Genomic DNA, 24827 nt, shown 5'->3' with positions numbered 1-24827 from the left:
TACAGTAAATGACTCCGCGAGTGCGGCAGGTAGTATGATGCTTTAAATAATAACTTTTTCCATCATGTGCGAAAGATCGAATTTCCACTGTAATGTCACAGGTAAAACCTGTGACATTACAGTGGAAATTCGATCTTTCGCACATGATGGAAAAAGTTATTATTTAAAGCATCATACTACCTGCCGCACTCGCGGAGTCATTTACTGTATAGTATGTCCTTGTGGTAAAAAGTATGTTGGTAAAACCAGCAGATCTTTACACGAACGTATGGTTGAACATCGTTCTCGGATAGTAGCTCAAGTACCGGGTCCCCCTTTAGTGCAGCATTGCATGCAATTTAACCACCAAGTGGAGACCCTACAAGTTATGGCTATTGACCACATTAGTCCAGCCCCCAGCAGGGGTGACCACAATAGACAGCTACTACAACGGGAAACTTACTGGATTTATCACCTACATACGCTGGAACCAAGTGGTCTTAATACATATATCCAGTGGACCTGCTTTATGTGAAACACAACTGTTCAGATCAGCTGTTTCCGGTAAGATAGGATTTTAAAAAGACACTGCCGCCATTTTATAATCATTGATAGATGGCAGACGAGAACAATCTGATTGCCTGGTGAGTCTTGAACTTTGATGAATATTACAAGCTATAAAGGGGAGCGGTATGAAGATAAGGGCTGACATATTTGTATGCTATATTTTCTTACAGAAACAGCATGAAGAGTTCCCCTTGAGAAAGCCAGGAGGGTGAAACAGGCTCCTGTTGGGGTGTGCTGATGTATAGGCATACAGATAAGTGATTGATCCTTTAAGCCATCAGCTATAATTACAATATAAGAGCTAAATGGCATGCTTCATAAAAACACAAGAAACAAAGTAAAAAAAGAGTAAAAAAGTTGGAAAAAGTTGGTTAATAAGCGTGCTAGGTAGCTCAGTTAATGGTAGGACGGTGGGTAACAGTCTATGATTATAACTAGAAACCACTCAAAATCTCCCCAATGGAATGATCTTTAGTAAACGAAACCAAATAATCTACAAAACCAAAGATAGGAACTAACTGTCTGCAAGTAGCCCTACCTTGAATTTTTTCTCTCCTTACACATTATGATATAAAACATATTCATAGTGTGGTATATTCTTATATATATGTATATGTGTAAGGGAACCCTCGGAAGATACCACTTATAGGCAATATCATAAATTCTTTTGCCTAGTGGCATAGCATCTCTTCATTGGGCTGTCCCTTGATTCATTATTTTGTAGTGCTATTGCAAACACATAAAGAGTGCTCAAACTGCATGTGCTCTAAACAATAAACTTATCTTTTCTTAAAGTCGTGTCCCCCATTGCTGAAATCCACTTAGGCTTCCTCTTATTGCGCCCTAAGGGGAAGCCTAAGTGGATTTCAGCAATGGGAGACACGGACACGACTTTAAGAAAAGATAAGTTTATTGTTTAGAGCACATGCAGTTTGAGCACTCTTTATGTGTTTGCAATAGCACTACAAAATAATGAATCAAGGGACAGCCCAATGAAGAGATGCTATGCCACTAGGCAAAAGAATTTATGATATTGCCTATAAGTGGTATCTTCCGAGGGTTCCCTTACACATATACATATATATAAGAATATACCACACTATGAATATGTTTTATATCATAATGTGTAAGGAGAGAAAAAATTCAAGGTAGGGCTACTTGCAGACAGTTAGTTCCTATCTATGATTATAACTAAGTAGCATAAGAGATACTTAACGATAACTGCTGCCTGTTTATGAGACTTTACCTATAAACTCCACCATATAATTCTCCCTTAGCACTCTGCTTATTTTTTTTGTTGGTAGTAGTTACATTGAGTGGAGTTAGCTGCATAGGTTGGCAGTAATTCTGGGATAAGCAGAATAAATTGTGTTGAATGTTTTGTGGGGGGATCTTGCCAGGTATTTGTGACCTGGATTGGCCACTGCTGGAAACAGGATGCTGGGCTTGATGGACTTTTGGTCTGTCCCAGTGTGGCAATACTTATTTATTTACTTATGTACTTATGCCTTAAAGAGTGACATCATTCTGATGTTTTGATGAGTAGGTCCTGGCAATTACTTATGTAAAATGAAGACTTTTGCTGTTTCCAAGTATAAATGCTGATAATTATATGTATGGGTTTTGTATTTTAGACAAATATACATACAGCCAGCTAGGGACAGAACACCATTTTATAACTGACAGAAATTACCAGAGGCTAAGTATAATTGCCCCCTTAATCATTTGTCGCAAGCCCTGTCAAAAATAAGCACTTGGCTGAAACTTATGCATGTCTAAGAGCTGGTACAAGGGCTCTTACAAATGAGAAAATACATGTATAATTTTTCATTCCACCCAAAACATGCCCCTTTTAAAACTGTGCATTCAGGTGCATCCAAACATGTAAACAGTAAGGATGGGCTGCATTTGAGACAAAATGCCATTCACTGGTAATAGAGCACACCCTTTGCAAAGAATGTACACTCTTTATGAGATGGTTCAGACCTGTGCGAACTACTGGGGAAGTGTGTGCATTCTTTGTAAATACTGTGTACTCCACTGCAAAGAGCACACAACTCTTCACAACATTCATTCAAAATGAAAAAAAAAAAAAAAAGAAACACCACAAAAATTTTCTGGCTGCCCATATCTAATAAATAACAGTATTTACATATATTTACAATCCACATGTGTAAGTGATGATTTCAGAATCCTGCTATTTACATGCAAAGATATTACACAGAGATTCTAAAATGTCCTCCGTACATAATGGAGGTAGCACATGTAATTGTGTCTGGATCTCCGGAAAATCAGAACAATTGCAGGTCCTTGAAGTCAGGTCAGGTTTGGGAATCACTGGCATAGATTATAAGCTGGTTATATTTAAAAAATCATTAGCAATGGTGAGGATTCCTTGTCTAGTTCTTATCTTTAGCCACCATCACATTAGTACCATAAGAAAATAAAATGTGTCATACTGGATCAGCAAACCAAGAAGCTGGAAAAGGAGAAAGGCTTGACAGGTGATGGAATGTGAATGCGATACCAGTGTTTAATCATAAAGTGTAACCTACTTGGAGTAGCAGGTGTGGTTCTGGTCACCATATTGGGCAGGGCAGACTGGATGGACCATTTGGGTCTTTATCTGCCATCATTTACTGTGTTACTGTATAACTGCAAAATTTTGAATGACTATGAGAAGGGGATACAAAAAAGTTTTGGGGATAATGAAGAACCTTGAGGTACGATCCAGAACGATCCTAAAGAAAAGATCCTTTCATTATTGTTCACATGACTAGTAACAATTTATAGACTTTTCCTCCAACAACTTGTTTAACCCCTTGTTTTTTGTACCAACTTTGAAAAATGTTGCGTCATCTGCAAACGAATTCATGTTACTCATTGTTCCCTTGTCAAAATCACTTGTATGTTAAAAGGCATTAGTCCCAATACAGATCCCTATGGCAATCCACTATTCACTTCTCTCAACTGAAAAAACTAACCATTTTATCCTACTCTCTGTTCTCTATTTTTTAGCCAGTTCCCAATCCACTATGTTTTACTTCATGAGGAAAATATGGCCATTATAGAGCTTCTTAACATTTTCTAAAAAGATTGAGCCCACCAGGAACAGTGAAAATACCTGCATATAATATATATAAACCACTTCTGGTTGTACCACAGAGGCGGTATATCAAATCCATGACCCCTATAAGAAATTAAATAGATAAAATCATTCTTTCTAGCACTAGGATTATTATATAGCATTATGAACAAAAGAAATATCGTGAACTTCATATGTTATTTTCTCTGTGTCACTGAGGATGTCAAAAGTATCTTTACATAACAAAGCAAAAAGATACAGTACAATGGGAAAGTTAGAACAGAAAGATTTTACTTATTTGAAGTGATTAAACCACAGAGAGTTTTTCCACAACAGTACCATGGCAAAAGAAGTGGGAACCTTGATAACACTATGAATTCTGATGTGACTTCCTTCTATCACAACCGGACCATAGCACTACTGACAAATTGGAAAGTTAACAAAACAAAAAGACCTTGTGACCCTTCCTCAAACTGGTTGTTAAAAACTGAACGGGTCTTCCGGGGTAGTGAAAACGGTGTAATGAAAAACACACAGCTGAACTACAAGCCCACGAAACAGGCCAAAGTCTACCTCTAACCAGAACAGTCGACCTGTGATGGACACCTGGCAATAAGATCTCAGTCCAACATCCTCACAGAACAAATGTTAGGTCAAAATGAAGAGTCAGTTCAATAGTAACAATTCCATTTCGGTGACATTCCAAAATCACTAAGTTCACATTTAATTTATTTGGAATACTGTAAAGATAATTAAAATCTAGGTGGTGTACAAAAGGCAATAAACAAGGGGAGGGGTAAAAACAATAAACACACTTCATGAACAGCAATCAAAAAGACTCACAGACTGAGATATATCATAAAGGAAAGATTACGAAATAAAACAGGAACATACTGCCTTTCTGTGGTACAACCAAACATGGTTTATATATATATTATATGCAGGTATTTTCTCTGTTCCTAGTGGGCTCAGAATCTTTTTAGAAAATGTTAAGAAGCTCTATAACCAAAAAGACTCACAGACTGAGATATATCATAAAGGAAAGATTACGAAATAAAGCAGGGACAAAATGGAAGGAAAACTCAAGTAAGGGAGGAGGGACACATACACAGTGTGGCATTCTTTCAGCTACTGCTGCCCTTCCCAGACAGTACACGAAGAACTAACTACACTGCTGATATGAGGCCTGGTGTCTATGTGAGAAAGACAAATGGACTGATTAACCAAGGATCTCCCGCATCTGGGTACGCTATGTCCATAACTTATTTGCTTTATTTTAATATGCCATCTTATTGTTACAAACTGCAAAACAGATTACAAAAGAAAACAGAAACCATACATGCAGCAAATTTTCTGTGCTGGGATTAGTATAGCAATTTTGCATGCCATAACATCAAGCCTGCTGTAAAATTATTACATTCAGGGAAAATGATTTCTACAGCAATAGGGGTACATCTCTACTTAATTCATGGTAGAATTTATCGTTAATTAAAATTGTATTTAATTTGTAGTTAAAAAGAGTGATAGCATTTGCGCTGGTTACAATACCCTCACTGTCACTACAGCTCTGGTGTTTGCCAGTTTGCCTCTTTGATGTGGAAGGTGCATCAGGATCTTCTGAAGTAAACTGATCTTTAGAATCTCCAGTCACTGCTTTTCCTGCATCCTGAATGGATTAAGCAAAAACAAAAAGAACAAGGACATGAACAGTTGGAAAATCAGTTTTAATTCCACTTTTAACATAGGGAATCACCAATGTTAATTGCAACTTTGTTAATATAGTCCTAGTAAAGTTCTGAAACTTTCAGAATCAAATGCTTCCATGCAGTGTTTTATGTCTAGGAAAAAAAAAAAAAGAGCGAGAGTGTAGGGTGACCATCCATGGCTCCATCCCCAGAGTGGCCAGACCCTTATAGATGCCACACACCCTTACCTACCCCAGAGCATATAAAAAGGCAGCATTGTGAATATCACACCAGTCCTTAGACCAGTGGTTCCCAAACCTGATCCTGGAGGCACCCCAGCCAGTCAGGTTTTCAGAATACTCACAATGAATATTCATGAGAGAGATTTGCATGCGCTGCCTTCACTGCATGCAAATCTCTCTCATGAATATTCATTGCGGGAAAACCTGACCAGCTGGGGTGCCTCCAGGATCAGGTTTTGGAACCACTACCTTAGACAACCAACATATGTCTTATTGGGAAATCAGAACAAATAGTATTCACCACACAGAAACTATACATCAGCAGAATATACCACCTCGGTTACATATACAAATGTAGCTTCCTCATCTCAGAAGGCTCTGCAAGCTCTATTATTACCCGTGGCCGAATACCTCAAGCCTGCAGTTCACCTTTGAGCTTGGAAACAAACTAACCTCGCCTCCAAAGTCCTAGACCATGGAGGTAAAAGGATTTTAGGACCCAGTAACCAGACAGATGGTAAGTACAAGCTACTAGTTGTTTATTTAAACCCAATTTTGGGTATGGAAAAAGTGATGTTCTTAACACATTAGGTTCTTTTGTAACATAAAAATACATTTAAACATAAACTAACAACATACATTTTCCTAACAGGTGCAGTAGTAGAACAACAGTGAAACCAATTGACAAGTATTAACCAAAGTATCTTATTTGTTCTCTCTCAATCTATACATTTCCTTTATATTGTGTGTCTCAAGAATCATTATTTTGAATTACTTTATGTCTTTTAGGTGTGAACACACAGATTCAGTCTCTACAACAGGTAAGTCAGATTAAACTGTGACCTTTCAGTGTCCTTTTGCATATGCGTGAAGACTTATCTTTGGCCCTTCTTGGAGCTTCTTCGTTCTTCTCCTTGCTTGTATGCTGGAGCTCAGGATCTTCTCTTTCAGTACAGGAACCTACTGCCTCACCCTTTAAATGAAATCAACAAAAAAAAACCTTCCTTCCTAACAGCAGGAACAGCACTAGCTGGGATTCAGGGATAACTGTGGCTTGCTACCTAACAAAATAAATAATAATTGTATAATCTTAAATAGTTTCTCTGTTCTTGTGCTGAGTTCCCTAACTAAGGACGGGCACTCTTCATTGGATCTTGTAGTCACACAACTTGATCTCTCCAAACTCATGCAATCTTCCACTCTAGTGCACCAGCATATGAACACATAATGCAAGCCCAACCTTAAGCTTGGAGACCAGTTTTCCTAGTGGCTTAACTGGGATTAATCCACTTGCATAAACCTGTCTTACACAACCTTGCACAGGGTCTCTCCACCATAGTCTTAACTGTAAAACTTTTAAACAGCACACACAAAAAAAAACAAAAAACAGTTTAGTTCTTTCTTTCTCTTGTTCAAATCCAACACCTTCCACCTTCAGCACACTTCACCATTAAACACTGGCAGAGAAATTCCCTTTCAGATACTTAAACAGTACACAAAAAAAAAACATCAGTTTTAGAACTTTCTTTCTCTGCTCAAATCCAACACTTTTCACATTTCAACTTTCTTCACCTGCATTCAGGAATTCAAAGCTCACAGAAAAACTTACTTTCACATACTTTTCTGCCTAGAAATCCTGTCATGCACTCCCAAACACATCTTTCCTCTTCAGTGTCTTCAGCCCCACCCCCCCCCCCTTCCACTTCCTGGCAAGCTGCTGCCAAGGAACACTGGGTCTCTGAGTCACCAGCTGACCTCTGCTGGCCAATAAGGTGTCAGAACACAGGGTGTTTTCCTCATGGACTCTAATTAACATTTTTTTCACAATCTTCATTTTGGAAAATAACTTTCCATAGGAAATAATAGAAAAGTTATATTTTTAGACAAAAACCCATAAAATTTCTATATAATCAGATCAAAATATCTTACAATCATTGGTACCAAACTATACATACAGTGTATTTTTTATAAGTTTAAACACACATTTAAATATATTTACAGACTTTTATCATAAATCTGTTAAAACTCTTATAAAACTAGAAATGTTCAATCAAATTAAATGCTGCATCACCCACATACATGCCCAAGCGATGCCCACTCAAAAAAACCAAATCCAACACTCAGAGCATTGGGGCAAGCTGCAAACAGCGCATCTCCGTACAGTAAGTCCAGAACCGCTTCTGGAGTCACAGCACTAGCCACCAACAATCTCTGGGAGCCCAGAGCCTCCCCCGGACCCCAGGTAAAAATTAAAAAAATAAATATAACCCACCGGGTTACATTCGCGCCCTCTTTAACCAAATGTTGTCCCCAACATTTCACACAAATACTCCAACTTCAGATCAAAACAGGTACTACATTTCTTACAACCAGTTTCATTTCAAGACATAATGTTCGCTGAGAAAAGTAGGCCATTTTCCTTTTGTTGACCTGGTAGAACATGTAGGTTCAGTTGTTCTCTCACTCACATCTATATCAGTCTGATCAAATTCTGTATCACTTCTCAAACTTTCAACATCAGCCACATCAGAATCTCTCTCTCTCTATTCACATTCTCAATTCTAATATGACTATGTATAACATACCATTTTTGTTCAGTGGTTGTTTTTTCAGGTATTACAGTATCTTTTTCAACCATTACAGACTTTTTTTTTTAGGGATTACCTTCTGAGGTACTGGGTCATCTAATGTGTACATAATCATATCATGGTATCTTGTCCTGAAATGACTGACATCTACAATACAACAATGGGGGCAGAGGCTTGTTGGATAGATTCCTCAGTGAGTACACAATAGCAATGAGGGGTAAAAAATGGTGATTCTGCTTCTATACACAATAGCTCAGCCTCTGCCTTGTTACAGCATGGAAAGTGTACATTGACATTGGAGGCTCGACTGACCTCCTCCAGTTCCTTTGCTACGTTGTCTACAGTTTGCTCCAATGTGCATTTCACCAGCAGCAAATGATGCCTAGACAAGTACTGCATGACGTAAATTATAATGATCACAACCATTGACTGGAAAAATGTACAACTGAAAGATGTTGCAGAAAAGAGAGGTGTGGAAAGAACACCAAGTACATGTGCATCAAATGCAATAAGTGCCTTCAACAGAAGTGTTTTACTGTTTATCATATGATGACTCGCTAGTTATCTCAGTATTAGATGACCTAGCACCATTAAGATCTAGGAAAGTTACTGTAAGGAAGTTCGCTCCTTGGTTTACTCCCGAGTTATTGAGTTTGAAAAACAGTTGTTGCCACTTAGAAAAGTCTTAGAGGAAAAGCAAAGACCCTACTAACAAACTGACTTGGAAAGCTCAGTTTAAACTGTATAAGTGAAAAATGGTAGCTGTTAGAAGAGCCTATTATGCTAAAATCATAGGCAATGATTATTTAAATACTAGAAAGCTATTCTGTATTGTTAAAGATGACATCTTCTTCTACTGTTGCGTCTACTAATCTGATTTCTCCTCCTACTTCACAAGAACTTGCTGATTTTTTTTTTTTTTTTTTTTAGGATAAAGTTACTCAGATTTGGTTAGAGATTGGAGCAAAATATTTAGAATTAAAGAACAAATCTTTAGATTCATTGAGTCCTGGGATGAAGCACAATAACCACTAGACCAACATTGGAATACCTTTTTACCTATTTCTGAAAATTAGTTCCCTATGAAAAAAAGCTAGCTCGCTCCCACTGTGCTTTGGATACATTTTCTTATATTCTCTTCTACTTCAACATCTTTGGTTTCCTGGATAACAAGTATGGTCAATGACTTGCTGAAAAGGGGTGTATCACCTATAGAAATGGGTTGAATAGCTTTGACTTCAATCCCAAAAGCATCTGGTTTAGATTTGACAGCCCCTGCAAGCTATCATCCTGTTGCAAATATACACATTTTCATCAAGTTAACTGAATCTCATATCAGTAAACAATTATCTAAATATTTGGATCATTATTCATGTTTACTTCCTACTCAATTTGGTTTCAGTCAGTTCACAGTACTGAACCTTTATTACTTGTCTTGACCTCCTATGTGAAATCACAACTGAATTAGGTAAGCAAATTATATAATTGCAATTTGATATCTCTGCCGCTTCTGACACAGATCATGATTTAATGCTAGAGCAATTAAGTGATATTGGGCTTTCTGGATTAGTGCTCAATTGGTTTCAGGATTTTCAGTACACAGAAGTTATTGTGTCCGCAAGAAAAAATAAACTTCCCAATATTAGGCTCCAGTTTGTGGAGTGCCTCAAGGCTCCCCACTTTTGCCTCTTCTTTTTAACCTGTTTATGACATCCCTTGTAACCATTAGGCTGGAGAAAAATTAATAATTATTGTCTTATGCAAATGATATTTTTATGTTAACACCAGCATATGATGAGCTGTCTGAAATTGCCTCAAGGCTATTGCGTTGTCTGGATCGTATTCAAAACTGGGCTATTAACATGCCACCACGGAACTCTCATAGGTCAGCACGATCGTATTTAAACCTCCATTACCCAGTATATTCTGGATTTAAATATAAAAGAACCTACGCATCAACTTTCTCCTACACTAGTGCTCATCTCTGGAATGATCTAAGTTAGTGACATTTACCGCTGATCATCCTACCTTCAAAAAGCACCTCAAGACCTTTCTATTTGGCAAAGCATACGCATCACTCCCGTCTGGCATCTCTAACTTCTGAACTGTCTTCCCCGCTGTCATATTACCACCTCTGCTTCTCTCTTTTTCTTCACCTCGCTTCTGTCCTTTCCCATTATACTTCTAGGACATTAACTGTTTGACCTTGCCTGCTGTTTGTTTTATGTAGATTGTTGTAAGGTACATTGGGCCTACCCTTGGGTGGGAAATTATGGGATATAAGTGCTGTAAATAAATAAATAAAACGGAATACGAATAAAACCAAATTATTATGGTTCCATAATACTATCCCAGACACAATAGTCTTATCCTCTGACTTATCTCTTCCGGTAGAGAACAAATCCAGGGTATTGGGAATTGTTCTCGATTCATCCTTCATTTTGAACCACAGATTAACCATCTCTGGCAGAAACCATTTTTTAAACTCAGGCAGCTAAGACTGGTCAGATCCTATATTGATTAGGCATTTGTACTCTCTTACACTAATTATTGTAATGTTATATTTAGAAATATCATCTAAGCTGATGTCAAAACTGCACCTTAATGAGAACACGTCTGCACATTTAATTTTCAGGTTAAAAAAGATTGATAGGATTACTTCTTGTTTGCGCTCACTTCATTGGCTTCCTATACATAAGCGAATAATATTCAAAACTGCTTGTTTGTTTTTACAAGTAATTTATGGCTTCACTTCAGAGTTAATTAATATGTTCAAAGATTTTATTTGGTTATTCAATATGGTTACAATGATCTTTGATACTTTGCACTCCAAGTGGAAAAAATGTCCATTTTTTAATATATTTTAATTATTTTGCTTTATTATTATTCTTTTGTGGAATACTCTACATGTTATAGTGCATCTTTAATCTTATATTGTATTTAGGAAGAAACTCAAAACTTTAATGATTGTTGAGCTTGTGTGTTTCATGATGTGTTTTATTGTAAACCATAGTGAACCTCTGTCAGGGGATATGGCGGTATATAAACAATAAATTGATATTGATGTAAGGTGTAATAAAAGTGCTTATAGCATTTGACACACATGTACTTATTATGTAGAATAATGCTTCATACCTTCCATATGCATTAACTTTCTAGTTTTAATACTATGTAATCTCCTACTTTGTATAGATAGAGACTGTACCTTATGAGTCCAGTATTCTTAAAAAGAATTAGGATACAGGAAAAAACAAGCAAACACTCCCCTACGAGTAAGGATATATCAAACAGAAGAACACACTATATTCTCTGTTAAAAAGAAAGTTTATATAAAAATAAAAATGTATAGATGAAACCCATTGCTGGTACATTGTTATTCTCAGTTATGGTGAATAACTTAATTATGGACAAGTTTTGAACCAATTTGGGGTTAAGGGAAAGGTGAGGTTTGGCAGTGCACTTTTATTGTCACTCGCAAAATCTTTAAATACAGATATACCACTGTCTGGACAATCCATCACAGCACAGTTTTATCAAGCAAAATAAACTAAACAGCAAAACTATTTAAACAAAAAAAAAAAGGAGAATCCATGTTCTCCCTTTGTAATCCTGAAATAACAACCCAACCTCATAGGATCCAGCTCTGTGGGTGCTTGAGCACCCCCAATATTGCCCAATATTACAAAAAGTCCTTGACTGTGTCCAGGGAGGGGTCATTTCCTTGAATTTAACATCCCCAATCATTTTGAAAAGTTGACTCCTATGACGTCAGTAGTGCTACAGGCATTATAATCTCTAACCTATCAATAAAATCAAACTGGTTCGATAGCTCAGATACCAAACCAACAACACTACATTGATCACAGCAAAATGTGTTTAAATGCTGTGCATCAGTAAACTGCATTACCTCTTATTATCATTGCAAAGCCCACAGCAGAGTACAGAGACACAGAGGGGCATTTTTTAAATTACGTCTAAGTCCAACTTTGGATGTTTTGCTAAAAATGTCCAAAATTCAAGTGGAAAATATAGCTATTTTCAAAACAGAAAATTTTCTCCTTTTTTTTCAAAAATGGCTATTTGCTAGATGTTTTTGTGCTGTGTGCATTTATCTTTTTGGTTCAACTTTGAAAAAAAAAAGTACAAGTGAAAAACGCACTAAATCAAGACATTTGGATGTAGGAAGGGCCAGCATTCTTAGCAGACTGGCCACACAGACATCCCAGGAGAATAGGGCACCCTTGGGGGCACTACAGTGGACTTCAAATAAATGCTTCCTAGGTATACATCTCACAGTTGCTCCCTTATCTTGTCTGCTGAGCTCCCAAAAACCCACTACCCCCAAATGTACACCACAGCAACAGCCCTTATGGGTGAAGAGGACACCTATATGTGGGTACAGTGGGCTTCTGGTTTGTTTTGGAGGATTCATAGTTTCCACCCCAAGTATAATAGGTAGGGAGGGGTGGTATGGGCCTGTGTCTGCATCTGCAGTGCACTGTACCCACTACTAGACTACTCCAGGAACCTGCATGCTGCTCTAATGGACCAATGTATAACATTTGAGACTGGCATAGAGGCTGATAATGTTTTTAATCACATTTTTGGGAGGTGGAGTATGGGAAGATCATCAGGTCATTTAGGGCACTTTTTTTTGTGGCTTATTCTCTAGACCAAAACATCCAACTTATAGCCCTGGATGTTTTTGTTTTATTCCATTATGGCAAAAAAACGCCCCTTTCTGATATGAAAGCAGACCTCATAGAAAATTGTCTACAAATTGGTTTCAGAAATACAAATTTAATGCGGACTTGTGCCACTTTTTGGAAGTTTTTCTCTTTTGAAAATGAGCCCCATAATTGACCAGTTATAAGGGAAATGCTGGTACTTTTTCTAATAATAATTTTGCGCGCCTCCATTTCCCGGTTTGTGCTATATGCTGCAAAAGTATATCTGTAATTAAGCATAAGGCGGCATAAGGCGTGGGACAGCGCGCGAAAAAAAACGCAAATTAAAAATATTAAAGCAATGAAAGAATAAAACAAGGAAAAGCTCAAAAGAAAGTTTAGGAAAGAAGCAAACCCAACCCCCGTCGAGCGCGCCCTCACCTCCTTCTCCTGTGCTTTCCGTTCCTCTCTGCGCCTCTCAAACTCCTCAAAGGAAATCTTTCCTTCCAAGTAATCGATGAGCTCGGGGCTGAATCCGGACATGGTTAATCACTGCTTGACCGGCCAGGTGGAGACACTGTCACACAGCAATAATCTTCGCTTCCTCATCTCCCATTGCTGATAGACGAGACACAAACAGAACGAACCCGCTGATCCGCCGAAAAATGGACTCCGGCAGAAAACTAAGTTCCCGCTACTGACGTTCCGGTTGTTCAAAAGGACAAGCAATTGCCACCACTTGCACTGTGCTTCCCAGCAAGGCCCGCTTTAGGGGCAGCAACCAAGGCAGGTACCCTGGCCCATAGACACCAAAATGTCAAAATGATTGGTGGTGTCAAAACAATACAAATTACTACTCCCCTGGGCACAATGAAAGAGTTTACTGAACACCAGGGGGTACTTAGAACCTCTGACCCCCCCCCAGCTGGCACCTTATGACTGGGAATGCTCAACCCCCACTGGCAGTCTGGCACCCACACAGAGCTGCTACCTATGATTGCAAGTGCTCTGCTCAGCACCAGTGGAGCTTCCTCCTATGATGACTGGGAGTGCTCAGCACCTGATTGCATCTTATTGTAATCTTGTTATTTTATTCTTATCTTCTTCATTGGTCTAGGAGCCACCTTCAAGAGGCAGAGGGGTTTGTAGCACAACAATACACAATCAAGTGGCTTAAAAGGGTATTTTTTTATATAGAAATAAGTTTGTTACAAAATGAACAACACTTGGAAGCAGAGTACAGGTCTGTGACCAGGTGTGGCTGAGTCAGTGCTCATGTATGTAAGTGTAACCTAGACTTCATGGCCCTGCTAGCTTAGGTCTGACCCAGGCCACAAAGTTCATTTTCTTTACCACCAGATGTGTCAGGGGATCACACACACCACAATCACAGTTCAGTTTGCCTGCAGTCGAACTTGGGAGTGGGTCAGTTGTCTGGAATAGCGATCCGGGAAATTGGGAGCTTGAGAGGGACTCTATAGTGCTGCTTTACTCTCAGTCCAGGAATAAGCATTCTCACTCTCTCACGAAAAATCACTATGCACTCCAGGAGTTCGATGAAATGCAAACCAATTTTACTGACACTTCTGCAACCAGCAATCAACTCTTCAGAAACTCTTTGTATACATTGTCAATCCAATTTACTTTTTGGAGGTACTCAATACTTACTCTCTAACTCTTCTTACTCATACCTGTCCGTATGTTCCATCTTTGCTTATACCCTTTACTCAGGGCCAGTCCAACCCAGTAAGCGAGGTAAGCATGGCAGGAGGGCGCCGCCGCGCCATGTTGACCCTCGCCGCTTACCTCAGCTCCTGGACCCCGACAGCAGCCCTGCCTTCAGTTTCCTGCTCTGGTACCCGCGCCGCCCTAGGGCATTTAAATCTTATATTTAAATTTACCTCCGACGTCGCAGCAGCTGCGCAGCATCAGTGAAAGCGCTGCTGCCCGACATCTCTAGCTTTCCCTTCACTCATTCGTTCCCTTCTCAGTGTCCCACCCTCGCAAGGAAATTAAGTCAGAAGAAGGTGGGACACTGAGGGAACGAACAAGCAAAGGGAAGGCTGAGAGACGTCGGCAGCAGCGCTTTCACTGACGCTGCACAGCTGCTGCGACGTCGGAGGTGAATTTAAACACAAGATTTAAACCAGAAAAGAGGGCGGGCAGGTAGACAAGGGAGCGGGAGGGCAGGGGAGAGAGGAGCATTGATCGATGGACATGGATGGGAGGGCAGGGCCCAGGGAGACAGGAGAAATTGCTGGACATGGAGGGGAGGGGAGGGAGGAGAATTGCTGGATATGGATGGATGGAGGAGGGAAGGGAACATCGATGGACAAGGATGGACATGGATGGGAGGGCAGGGCCCAGGGAGAGACGAGAAATTGCTGGACATGGAGGGGAGGGGAGGGAGGAGAATTGCTGGATATGGATGGATGGAGGAGGGAAGGGGAGAGAGGAGCATCCATGGACAAGGATGGACATGGATGGGAGGGCAGGGCCCAGGGAGAGACGAGAAATTGCTGGACATGGAGGGTAGGGTAGGGCAGGGGAGAAAGAGGAGAATTGCTGGATATGGATGGATAGATGTATGGAGGGCAGGGGAGTTGCTGGACATGGGTGGATGGATGGGAGGGCAGGGAGATAATTGTTGGACATAGATGGAGGGGAGGGAAGGGAAGACAGCTGTAATATTTTCAATTATGCCATAGTGATCCCGCCCCTGGATGGGTAGTGGCGCCAACTAATAGGCTGCAGGAGGGCGCCAGAAACCCTAGGACCGGCCCTGCCTTTACTGTCAATTAAAATGTTCTATTACGTCTAGTAGCACTTTAGAAGTGATAAGTAGTAGTAGTAGTGAAGACATCCTGTCTACTTACAGACATCACCAAGAATCAGACCAAGGATCAAAGCTGTCTGCAGTATCTCCCAGAGGTCTTTGTCAAGCTAATTCTCTGGATAGGCTCTGAAGCCTTTGTGAGGCCGAATTATGAGCACTGAACATAAGAATAGCCATACTGGACAATCTAACCTAGTATCCTGCTTCCAACAGTGGCCAATTCAGATCACAAGTACCTGACAGAAACCCAGACAGTAGCAAGATTCATGCTACTGATCCCAGGGACAAGCAGTAGCTTTCCCCGTATCTATCTCAATAGCAGACTATGGACTTTTACTCCAGGAACTTGTTCAACCCTTTTTTAAACCCAGATACTCTAACCATTAATACCACATCAGACCTGCTAAGACTCCTGCTTTTGCGGGTCATCTCCCACACTCCCACTGGGGAGCCGGGATCTCCTGCTGAACAGTCTCCTTTTCCATTGCCAGCAGGAAGTGCCTTCATAAAACGTTATCTCCTGCTGCTTGTGGTCCTGCGGCAGCAGGAGATGAGTTTTATGAAGGCATCTCCTGCTATCGCTGGAAAGGGAGGCTTCTTCTAGTGCCCCTAGCTGCTGCTGGGGTGGAGCTATGGGAGGACTGTGCGGAGCTATGGGCTGGTTGTCTAGAGCTATAGGCAGAATGGGGTGGCACTATAAGCGGAGTGGGGTGGAGCTATAGGTGGGCCCTAAATCTCCCACTCGGAAAGTTTATTTATTTATTGCATTTGTAGCCCACATTTTCCCACCTATTTGCAGGATCAATGTGGCTTACATTGTTCCGTTATGGTGATCGCCATTTCCGGAGTGAGAGATACAAGTGGTATTACATTAAAGATCATGATTGACGTTGTAGATTAAGCAGTCAAGTGTAAAGAATTCATATTCGGAATGAGAGATAAAGTGGTATTGCGTTAAAGTTCATTCGTGGTAGAGTAGACCTTGGTAGTCGAATATAGAGTTTTATCCAGTTCTGGCTTGAGTTTCGTTGTCTGGTATTAGGATGGATCATTGTGGTATGCCTTGTTGAACAGGCTGGTCTTCAGTGATCTCCAAAAGTTAGTTAGGTCACGCATTTTTTTCACGGCGAGTGGTAATGCATTCCATAACTGCGTGCTTATGTAGGAGAAGCTGGATGCATATGTTAATTTATATTTTAGTCCTTTGCAGCTGGGGTAGTGGAGGTTCAGGAATGTGCGTGCTGATCTTTTAGTGTTGACCCCCTTGGTAGCTCTGCCACATCCGCTGGCAACAAGTTCCAGAGCTTAACTATTCTTTGAGTGAAAATATATTTCCTCTTATTTGTTCTAAAGTATTTCCATGTAATTTTATTGTGTGTCCCCTAGTTTTTGTACTTTTTGAAAGAGTGAAAATTTGATTTACGTTTAACAATTCTACACCACTCAGGATTTTGTAGACCTCTATCATATCCCCCCTTAGCTGTCGCTTTTCCAAGCTGAAGAGTCCTAAACTCTTATTCCTTTCCTCATATGAGAGGAGTTTCATCCCCTTAATCATTTTGGTCATTCTTCTTTGAACCTTTTCTAAGATTGCTGTATCTTTTTTGTTTTGACAACCAGAATTACATATAATACTCAAGGTGTGGTCACACCATGGAGCGATACAGAGGCATTGTAATATTCTTTATCTTATTTTCTATCCCTTTCCTAATCATTTCTAGCATTCTGTTTGCTTTTTAGGCTGCCACCATGCTTTGGACAAAAGATTTCAGGGTATTATCTTCGATGACACCTAGATAATTTTCTTGGGTGCTGACTCCTAGGGTGGAACCTAGCATCAAATAACTATGATTTAGATTATTCTTTCCAATGTGCAGCACCTTCTTGCACTTGTAAGAAAATAGCAAGGCAGATGGTCCACCGAATCCAACATGGAAAACAAAAAGGAAGTAGACCTTGTAAAGTAAAACAGTCTTTATTAATTCATAAAAAGTCCCAGGATTTAAATACAGTTGCCCAACATGGCTATGTTTCACCAAAATCTGGCTGTGTCAGGGGCAGAAGAACCAGCTAGTGTGAAACTTCAAACTTTACTAGAACTGGCCAAAAATGTTCCTCCTCCTGGGTCCGTTTGGAAAGTGTCTCAATCCTGAAAACTCCAACTGGCTGGGTGTTGAAAACCCCTGGCACAGAGAATCCATTAATTAAAATCAATTTAACCAAAACACAAGTTCCATAATTTGATATGCCAATATATATGTTCATACAAATATATCCTGCCTGGTTGGCGGCCCTGCATTGAAATATATTTGCCACCCCTGTCATACCTAGTAATATATTTTAAAACTAGGGCTGCATTTTAATTAAATACATAAAATAGTGTGATTAATTGTGGTTAAAATCTTGAACTGCATGATTACAACTTTTTTTTGTTGTTTTTTATTTTATTTTTATTTATTAAACATTTTACATAATTCCAAAGCAAGCTTTGTCAAGCAACCTGCCATAATGTACAAGGAAACAGGGGAAATCCCTCTTATACAATAATAATTATAGGCTGTAGTCCACAATGAGGGGGGGGGGGGGACTGATATACACCATTCCTGAGAGGAGGAAGAGGAAACAAAAGAAAATAGCGCGCAAAAGATCATTTCAACTGCATCATTACTTTCTACGAGTCCAAAGGGTCATTATAAGTCAGTTTTAGGAACTCTTGCATTCAAAAAAGATCGAAGTTGTAAAGGTTCAAAAAAATGAAAGGTAGTATTATCTATCTGAACAATACATTTACATGGAAACCTTAACTGAAATTTAGCACCCAAAGTCAAAGCTTCCTGTCGCATAGACACACATTTCTTCCTTCTTTCCTGTGTCAATCTGGAGACATCTGGAAATATCTGAATCTTTTCTTCCATAAAGAAAACTGGAACCGATTGACTCAGAGTCTTATCAAGGCCTCTTTATCTTGGAAAAATACAAAGGTGACCAACAAGGTGGCCCGAAAGGCCCCCTCATCTTGCGATCTCTCTAAAAGCGCTGAGACATCCAGACTATCAGACGATGAATTCACCCTGACTTGGCCTTTCAACCTGGCTTCTTGAGCTAGTGGAGATGGGAAATAATAACGTTTTTGTATTGGGGGAAGCCCATTCTCAGGATATTGAAGAACTTCTTTTAAGAATTTGTGAAATAAGTCCCTTGAGGGACTTCCTTCTATATTTAATAGAAGGAAAGTTTCATATTCTCAAATTCAATTGATCTAGCTCCATTTTCTAAGTTCTCCAACTTATGATGAACAACATCAGCATTCTGTAATAGTTTACATTCCACCTCTTTAACTTGGGATAAAGATGTTTCATAATTTTTCATATTTGACTCCTGAAGGACTAGTCGAGATTGAAGCGATTCTATCATTGAGGCATTTGACTTTGTATTGGAGACAAAAGTAAGACAAACCTTGGGCAGGGATTCTATTGCTGACCATAAGGACTACAATGTTACTTTTGCTGGTCTCTCCAACGGCTGCAGGGCTGCCTCAGGGCTAGGCCACATTTCAACCCCCATCAGCGTTCCAGGTGTTGCCTCTAGCCTGATCAAATTCTGCCTAGCTTCCGAAGGGGTAACTAAGCTCTGATTTTCAGGAGAAACTCCCTCTTGAAGCATTGCAGTAACATGGGAAGAGCCCTCCTTAGCTCGTCCAGAGACCCCTACTTCTGAGGGCTCGACGGGAATTTCCTCCCAACATGCTCTTCGGTTCTAGAGCCTGCTTCTCTGGACTCCGCGGGCTAAGTGAAACCTCACTTTCCAGACCATGACTCCTCTCTGTGCCGGTCAAAGGAGCACCCCTGGGTGCATTTGGCATTGCATATGCTGTTATCAGTAACTGACGAAGAATAGGGTCCATAGAGGATAAGGGGGAACCTCCTCTAATCTTTCCCTTTCTCTTTGGCATTATTAATTCAATAAATAATACTTAGAGGAAAAAAGGAATCTCCTGAGCTCAGCATAGAACGTCTGGTCTCAGCACCATCTTGGTCGGTCCCCCTGCATGATTACAACTTTTTATTTACTTCCCATTGCAGTTCCTTGTGACTCTGGAAAAATCATTTAACCCTCCATTGCTCCAAGTACAAAATAAGTACCTGTATATAATATGTAAACCGCTTTAATTGTAACTACAGAAATTTGGTATATCAAATCCCATCCCCCTTCCGTTCTCTAAAGGACTGATAATCTCCCTTCCTCCCACCCCCAGATCCAACATCTCTCCCTTTCTCTTCTTCTTCCCTCCCCTCTTCCCCCAGGTCCATTATCTCTCTTTCTTTCCTGAGTCTATTCTCTCTGTCTTTCTCTTTCTCCATCTCTCCCTCCCATTATCCAGCACCTCTCCTTCCTTCCCCGCCACTCCAATAAGTAGCAACATAAACGTATTGGTGAGCAGCACAAAGCTCTTCTCATGGCTGCTGAAGCTTACTGCCTTGGCCTAACTTCCACCTGTGGTCCCTCCAATTCTGCTTGCAGGTCTGCAGCTCAGTCTCCTCCTGCCACCCGGGGTTCAGCATCTGCCCCCTTTCAATTCACTTCACCGCCAGCCCCCTCCCGCCAGTCTACCACAAAGGTGGTCTTCTGTTGATCTCTGACAGTGGCCACGTTGCACGTACGCTGCCTGTGGCCTGCTGAGAAGCTTCCCTCTGGCCCATCCCACTTCTTCTGACATCACTTCCTGTTTCTTCATGGGCAGGTTGGGTCAGAGGGAAAGCTTCGGAGCAGGATGCAGGCAGCATATGTGCAATTCTGCCACTGCTAGGGACCAACAGAAGATCACCTTTAAGGTAGACTGGCACTGGGGTGGGGGTGATATTGAATTGCAGGTGGGGGAAAGCCAGATTGTGCTGAGGATAGGGGTTGAGAGTAGAAGACAGCAGAAGAGATATTTAAAAGAGACAGGAAATTCTGCAACATGATTAATTTTTTTAATCACTACTAATAATGCATTAATCAAGAGTTAACTGTGATTAACTTGCAGCACTATCTAGAACTGATAAAAGGTTCTCAATAGTAAACTTGGGAGTAACATTAGAAAATATTTTTTAATAGAAAGGGCTATTATTTTAGGGGATGAACTCCCAGCAGAGGTGGCAGAGACAAAAAATGCATGAGATAAGCTCTGATGATAATTGCTAAGAAGTGACGGGAACCCTGAGTTCATTGGATGGGGAGGGGAGGACCAGTGGCTTTGTTAGGGCATTCAACTCTGCATAGAGGCATGATACCCTATACCTTCTTTCACACTACGTCAGGAATATTTCTCCCAGTTTTTATTCCTCTTTCCCCATCCTATTTTCTCTACAACCCATCTGTTGTAGCAACAGTCCTTACTACTCATGCCACTCTTGCTCACTGAAGAATCTGATATACACAGACCCTAAATCCAATCTACAGGTATTGCTGCTGGGTTTCCCTCTCCCGTGTGACTGAACACTGTCACTACAGGAGCTCCAGCTTCCGCCAACCTGTCAAGCAGAAGCAAGTCCAAAAAAATCACATCTTTGTTCTTCCCCAGAGCATATACATCAGCCATTTCAGTTTTCAGTGCTCAAATTGCAAGAAATCTCCTCAGCAAGGAGCTGGTAAACACAACAAGCCAGAAGAATCTCACACAAGAAAAAAGGAAACGTGCTCAGTACAGGCAGCAATGAAAAGATAAGATATATTTATTTACAATCCTTAAATCAGGATATGTTAAAACACTGTTAAATCAAGTATAGAGGAAATACTACATTGTCTTTGAATTTGCATTTATTTACATCTAAAGAAGTACAGTCTCTTAAAAATGACCTCTCTCGATGGCCATACAAACAACAATGTAACGTGAAAGATGAGGTGGTTTGAGGTTTCAGCATGAAGGCCTTTGTAACTGTACCAATGTACAGTAATCAAAATTAAGAAACTCTTGGGTAAACATTAAAAATATTACAAACATTTTTCACTAGGGATATTTCCTGGGGTTTTTTTTAAGAGAAGAATCAGAAAGAGTGAGGATAAAAATCTGAAAGAATAAAAAAAGAGAATGCATAAAGAGCAAGAACAGAGCAAAGATAAGAGTCATTGGTAGAGGAAAGATTGTTTTTAAGCTAACAAGACTCAGGACCTGTATACCATGTTGGGTGAATCTTTTCATAAATGCGGTTAATAAATAAATATATACATGTATTAATTCGTCTATCTATCCTATATATTATATCTCGGGTTTTTTCATCCTCGGAACGCACCTAGAGGGGCATAATCGAAAGGGGCGCCCAAGATTTCCTGAAGACGTCCTCGCAGGACATCCCGGCGAAGGGGCGGGGAAACCCGTATTATCGAAACAAGATGGGCGTCCATCTTTCATTTCGATAATACAGTCAGGGATGCCCAAATCTTGACATTTAGGTCGTCCCTAGAGATGGTCATCCTTAGACTTGGTCATTTCTGATTTTCGGCAATAATGGAAACTAAGGACACCCATCTCAGAAACGACCAAATGCAAGCCCTTTGGTCATGGGAGGAGCCAGCATTCATAGTGCACTGGTCCCCCTGACATGCCAGGACACCAAACGGGCACCCTAGGGGGCACTACAGTGGACTTCATAAATTGCTCCCAGGTACATAGCTCCCTTACCTTGTGTGCTGAGCCTCCCAAAACCCACTACCCACCACTGTACAACACTACCATAGCCCTTACAGGTTAAGGGGGACACCTAGATGTGGGTACAGTGGGTTTGTGGTGGGTTTTGGAGGGCTCACATTTACCACCACAAGTGTAACAGGTGGGGGGGGATGGGCCTGGGTCCGCCTGCCTGAAGTGCACAGCACCCACTAAAACTGCTCCAGGGACCTGCATACTGCTGTCATGGAGCTGGGTATGATATTTGAGGCTGGCATAGAGGCTGGCAAAACATATTTAATTTTTTTTTTAGGGTGAGAGGGGGTTAGTGACCACTGGGGGAGTAAGAGGAGGTCATCCCCGATTCCCTCCGATGGTCATCTGGTCAGTTCGGGCACCTTTTCATGGCTTGGTCATAAGAAAAAAAGGACCAGGTAAAGTCATCCAAGTGCTCGTCAGGGACGCCCTTTTTTTCGATTATGGGTCGAGGACTCCCATGTGTTCGGCACACCCAAGACCCGCCTTCGCACCCCCGTGAACTTTGGTCGTCCCCGCGACGGAAAGCAGCTGGGGATGCCCAAAATTGGCTTTCAATTATACCGATTTGGGCAACCCTGTGAGAAGGATGCCCATCTCCCGATTTGTGTCGAAAGATGGGCGTCCTTCTCTTTCGAAAATAAGCTAGCCACTCTGGTTTTCAGGATACCCACAATGAATATACATGAGAGAGATTTGCATACAATGGAGGTAGTGCATGCAAATTTATCACCGTCATATTCATTGTGGGCAGTTTCCTTGTTTGGGCTTCTACCGCAGTTGAAACCATTTTCTATCAGGCAGCAAAACCAGGAAATGTGTGTGTGTGTGTATATATATATATATATGTATATATGTTTCACAGTTTTGCTGCCCAATAGAGACTGGTCCCAACTGAGGTGGAGACCCAAACAAGGAAACTGCTGGGCTACATCCTTCATTATGATTTTTCATGCAGAATAGACATGAATGTCCTAACCATTAGAATACGTAAACAACGGACCAAATTAACACCTGTACTGTTGGGGGGTATGGAAAAGCAGAACAAGCAAGCCATCTGTCTGTGAGTAAGCCCCAAAGCTTCTAGGTAAATTATTCTGGAAAAACAAGTACTGAACATGATATGAAATCAAAGAGCAGCTCACTGAGTGGTGGCAAACCAGCAAAAAACTGGCAGTGCATTACTCCGGACATGACTAAGGTGCCATGAATCGACTAAGGATCCCTTTTACTAAGGTACATAAAGCATTAACATGGGAATTAGTACATACTGTTAGCTCACATCTACTCTAACAGTTAATGCAATGGCTTAATACTTGCAGAGTAATTCTATAACGGTACCTCCTGTAGGCGCTGGGTATGATGTCTATTTTAAGTCTGTTCTACAAGGAGAAGTAGACATCTACACAAGTAGCAGAAAACGTACTTACATTTATTCATTTATTTTATTTGTTACATTTTCCCACCTATTTGCAGGCTCAATGTGGCTTACATAATACCGTAGACGTACGCCAGCCGGTAAAGAACAAATACGAAGTGGTATTATGGTAGAATAGATACTTGTGTTACAGACATATTTGGGAATCGTAGCGAGGAGGAGTTGCGTTGAGTCCAATTCTAGCTTTAGTTAGTTGTGTAGCAGGATTCAGGCTTTTAGGTTATGTCAGTAAGGTATGCTTTTTTGAATAGGTAGGTTTTTAGTGATTTCCTGAAGTTTAGATGGTCGTATGTTGTTTTCACTCACCTGGTGTTAAATGCCTCTGTCTAGCTATTAGACAGAACACTATAGTATTCTATAATTTGCATATGTACACTATACCCATGCGCACGGCCACCAGCAAAATACGCATCATCAAAACATGGTGCATATTTTCCACTAGACAATATTCTAGAAGATATAATTTTTGTGCATAAGCAGCCAGTAAAGTATCTCACCAGCATTTGTTAAACTAATTGATTTTGACAGGTGATACGCCAACTTCCTGGTTCTTAGCCAATCAGAAGCAAGGACATGCCCATGTTCTGCCCAAGCCTCACCCACTCCCTGCCCATGCCCCACCCCTTTGGTGGCAGCACCGAATATGACATCATAACCCAACCCCTTTGCATAGTCATGTCCCCTGCCCTTCCTTCTTTGCATAGTCCCACCCCTAAATCTCACTCCTTTTGTATAACCCTGCTCCAAACTCCACTCCTTTTATTGATGTCATGAAAAGTGATATAATAGCCATGCCCCTTTCTCCAAGATGCCAGGTACCACCGGCCACACTACATCACTTCCTGTTTTCACTATTAGCCACCATTTTGGATGGGGTCACGTGATGAGGTGATGGGGTCAGTGATGTCAAATGCCCCTTACAGCTGTGGAGGAATGTGTGCAGCTTAACTTTTTTTCTCACAGGAAAGAAAATAAATTCTGAAGGCTAAAATGCTTTCCTTTTAAAAGGATATTTTTTTTTTCACACCACAAGGCAGCTATGCCCTGGGTTCCCATGC

At 40.6% G+C, this 24827-nt stretch overlaps 1 protein-coding gene across 2 annotated transcripts in view; it reads right to left on the bottom strand.

Annotated features, from left to right (window-relative positions):
- The window catches only part of GTF3C3 (general transcription factor IIIC subunit 3), a 102242-nt gene extending 88520 nt beyond the window's left edge, over positions 1–13722 (bottom strand). Inside the window, exons 1-2 of one of the 2 annotated variants that reach the window (XM_030209743.1) lie at positions 13255–13722; positions 5180–5297 (exon numbers count right to left, since the gene is read on the bottom strand). In XM_030209743.1, coding sequence (XP_030065603.1) covers positions 5180–5297; positions 13255–13356 — 220 coding nt within the window. In that variant the 5' untranslated portion in view covers positions 13357–13722. The remainder of the gene's footprint in view (positions 1–5179; positions 5298–13254) is intronic. The other variant, XM_030209744.1, reaches the window with a different exon arrangement.
- Positions 13723–24827: the final 11105 nt, after the last annotated feature.

The sequence above is a fragment of the Microcaecilia unicolor genome, chromosome 7 (assembly GCF_901765095.1).
Source record: "Microcaecilia unicolor chromosome 7, aMicUni1.1, whole genome shotgun sequence".
NCBI classification, from domain to species: domain Eukaryota; kingdom Metazoa; phylum Chordata; class Amphibia; order Gymnophiona; family Siphonopidae; genus Microcaecilia; species Microcaecilia unicolor.
The sequence above is the reverse complement of the archived record's forward strand: the minus strand, read 5'-3'. Positions and strand labels throughout refer to the sequence as shown.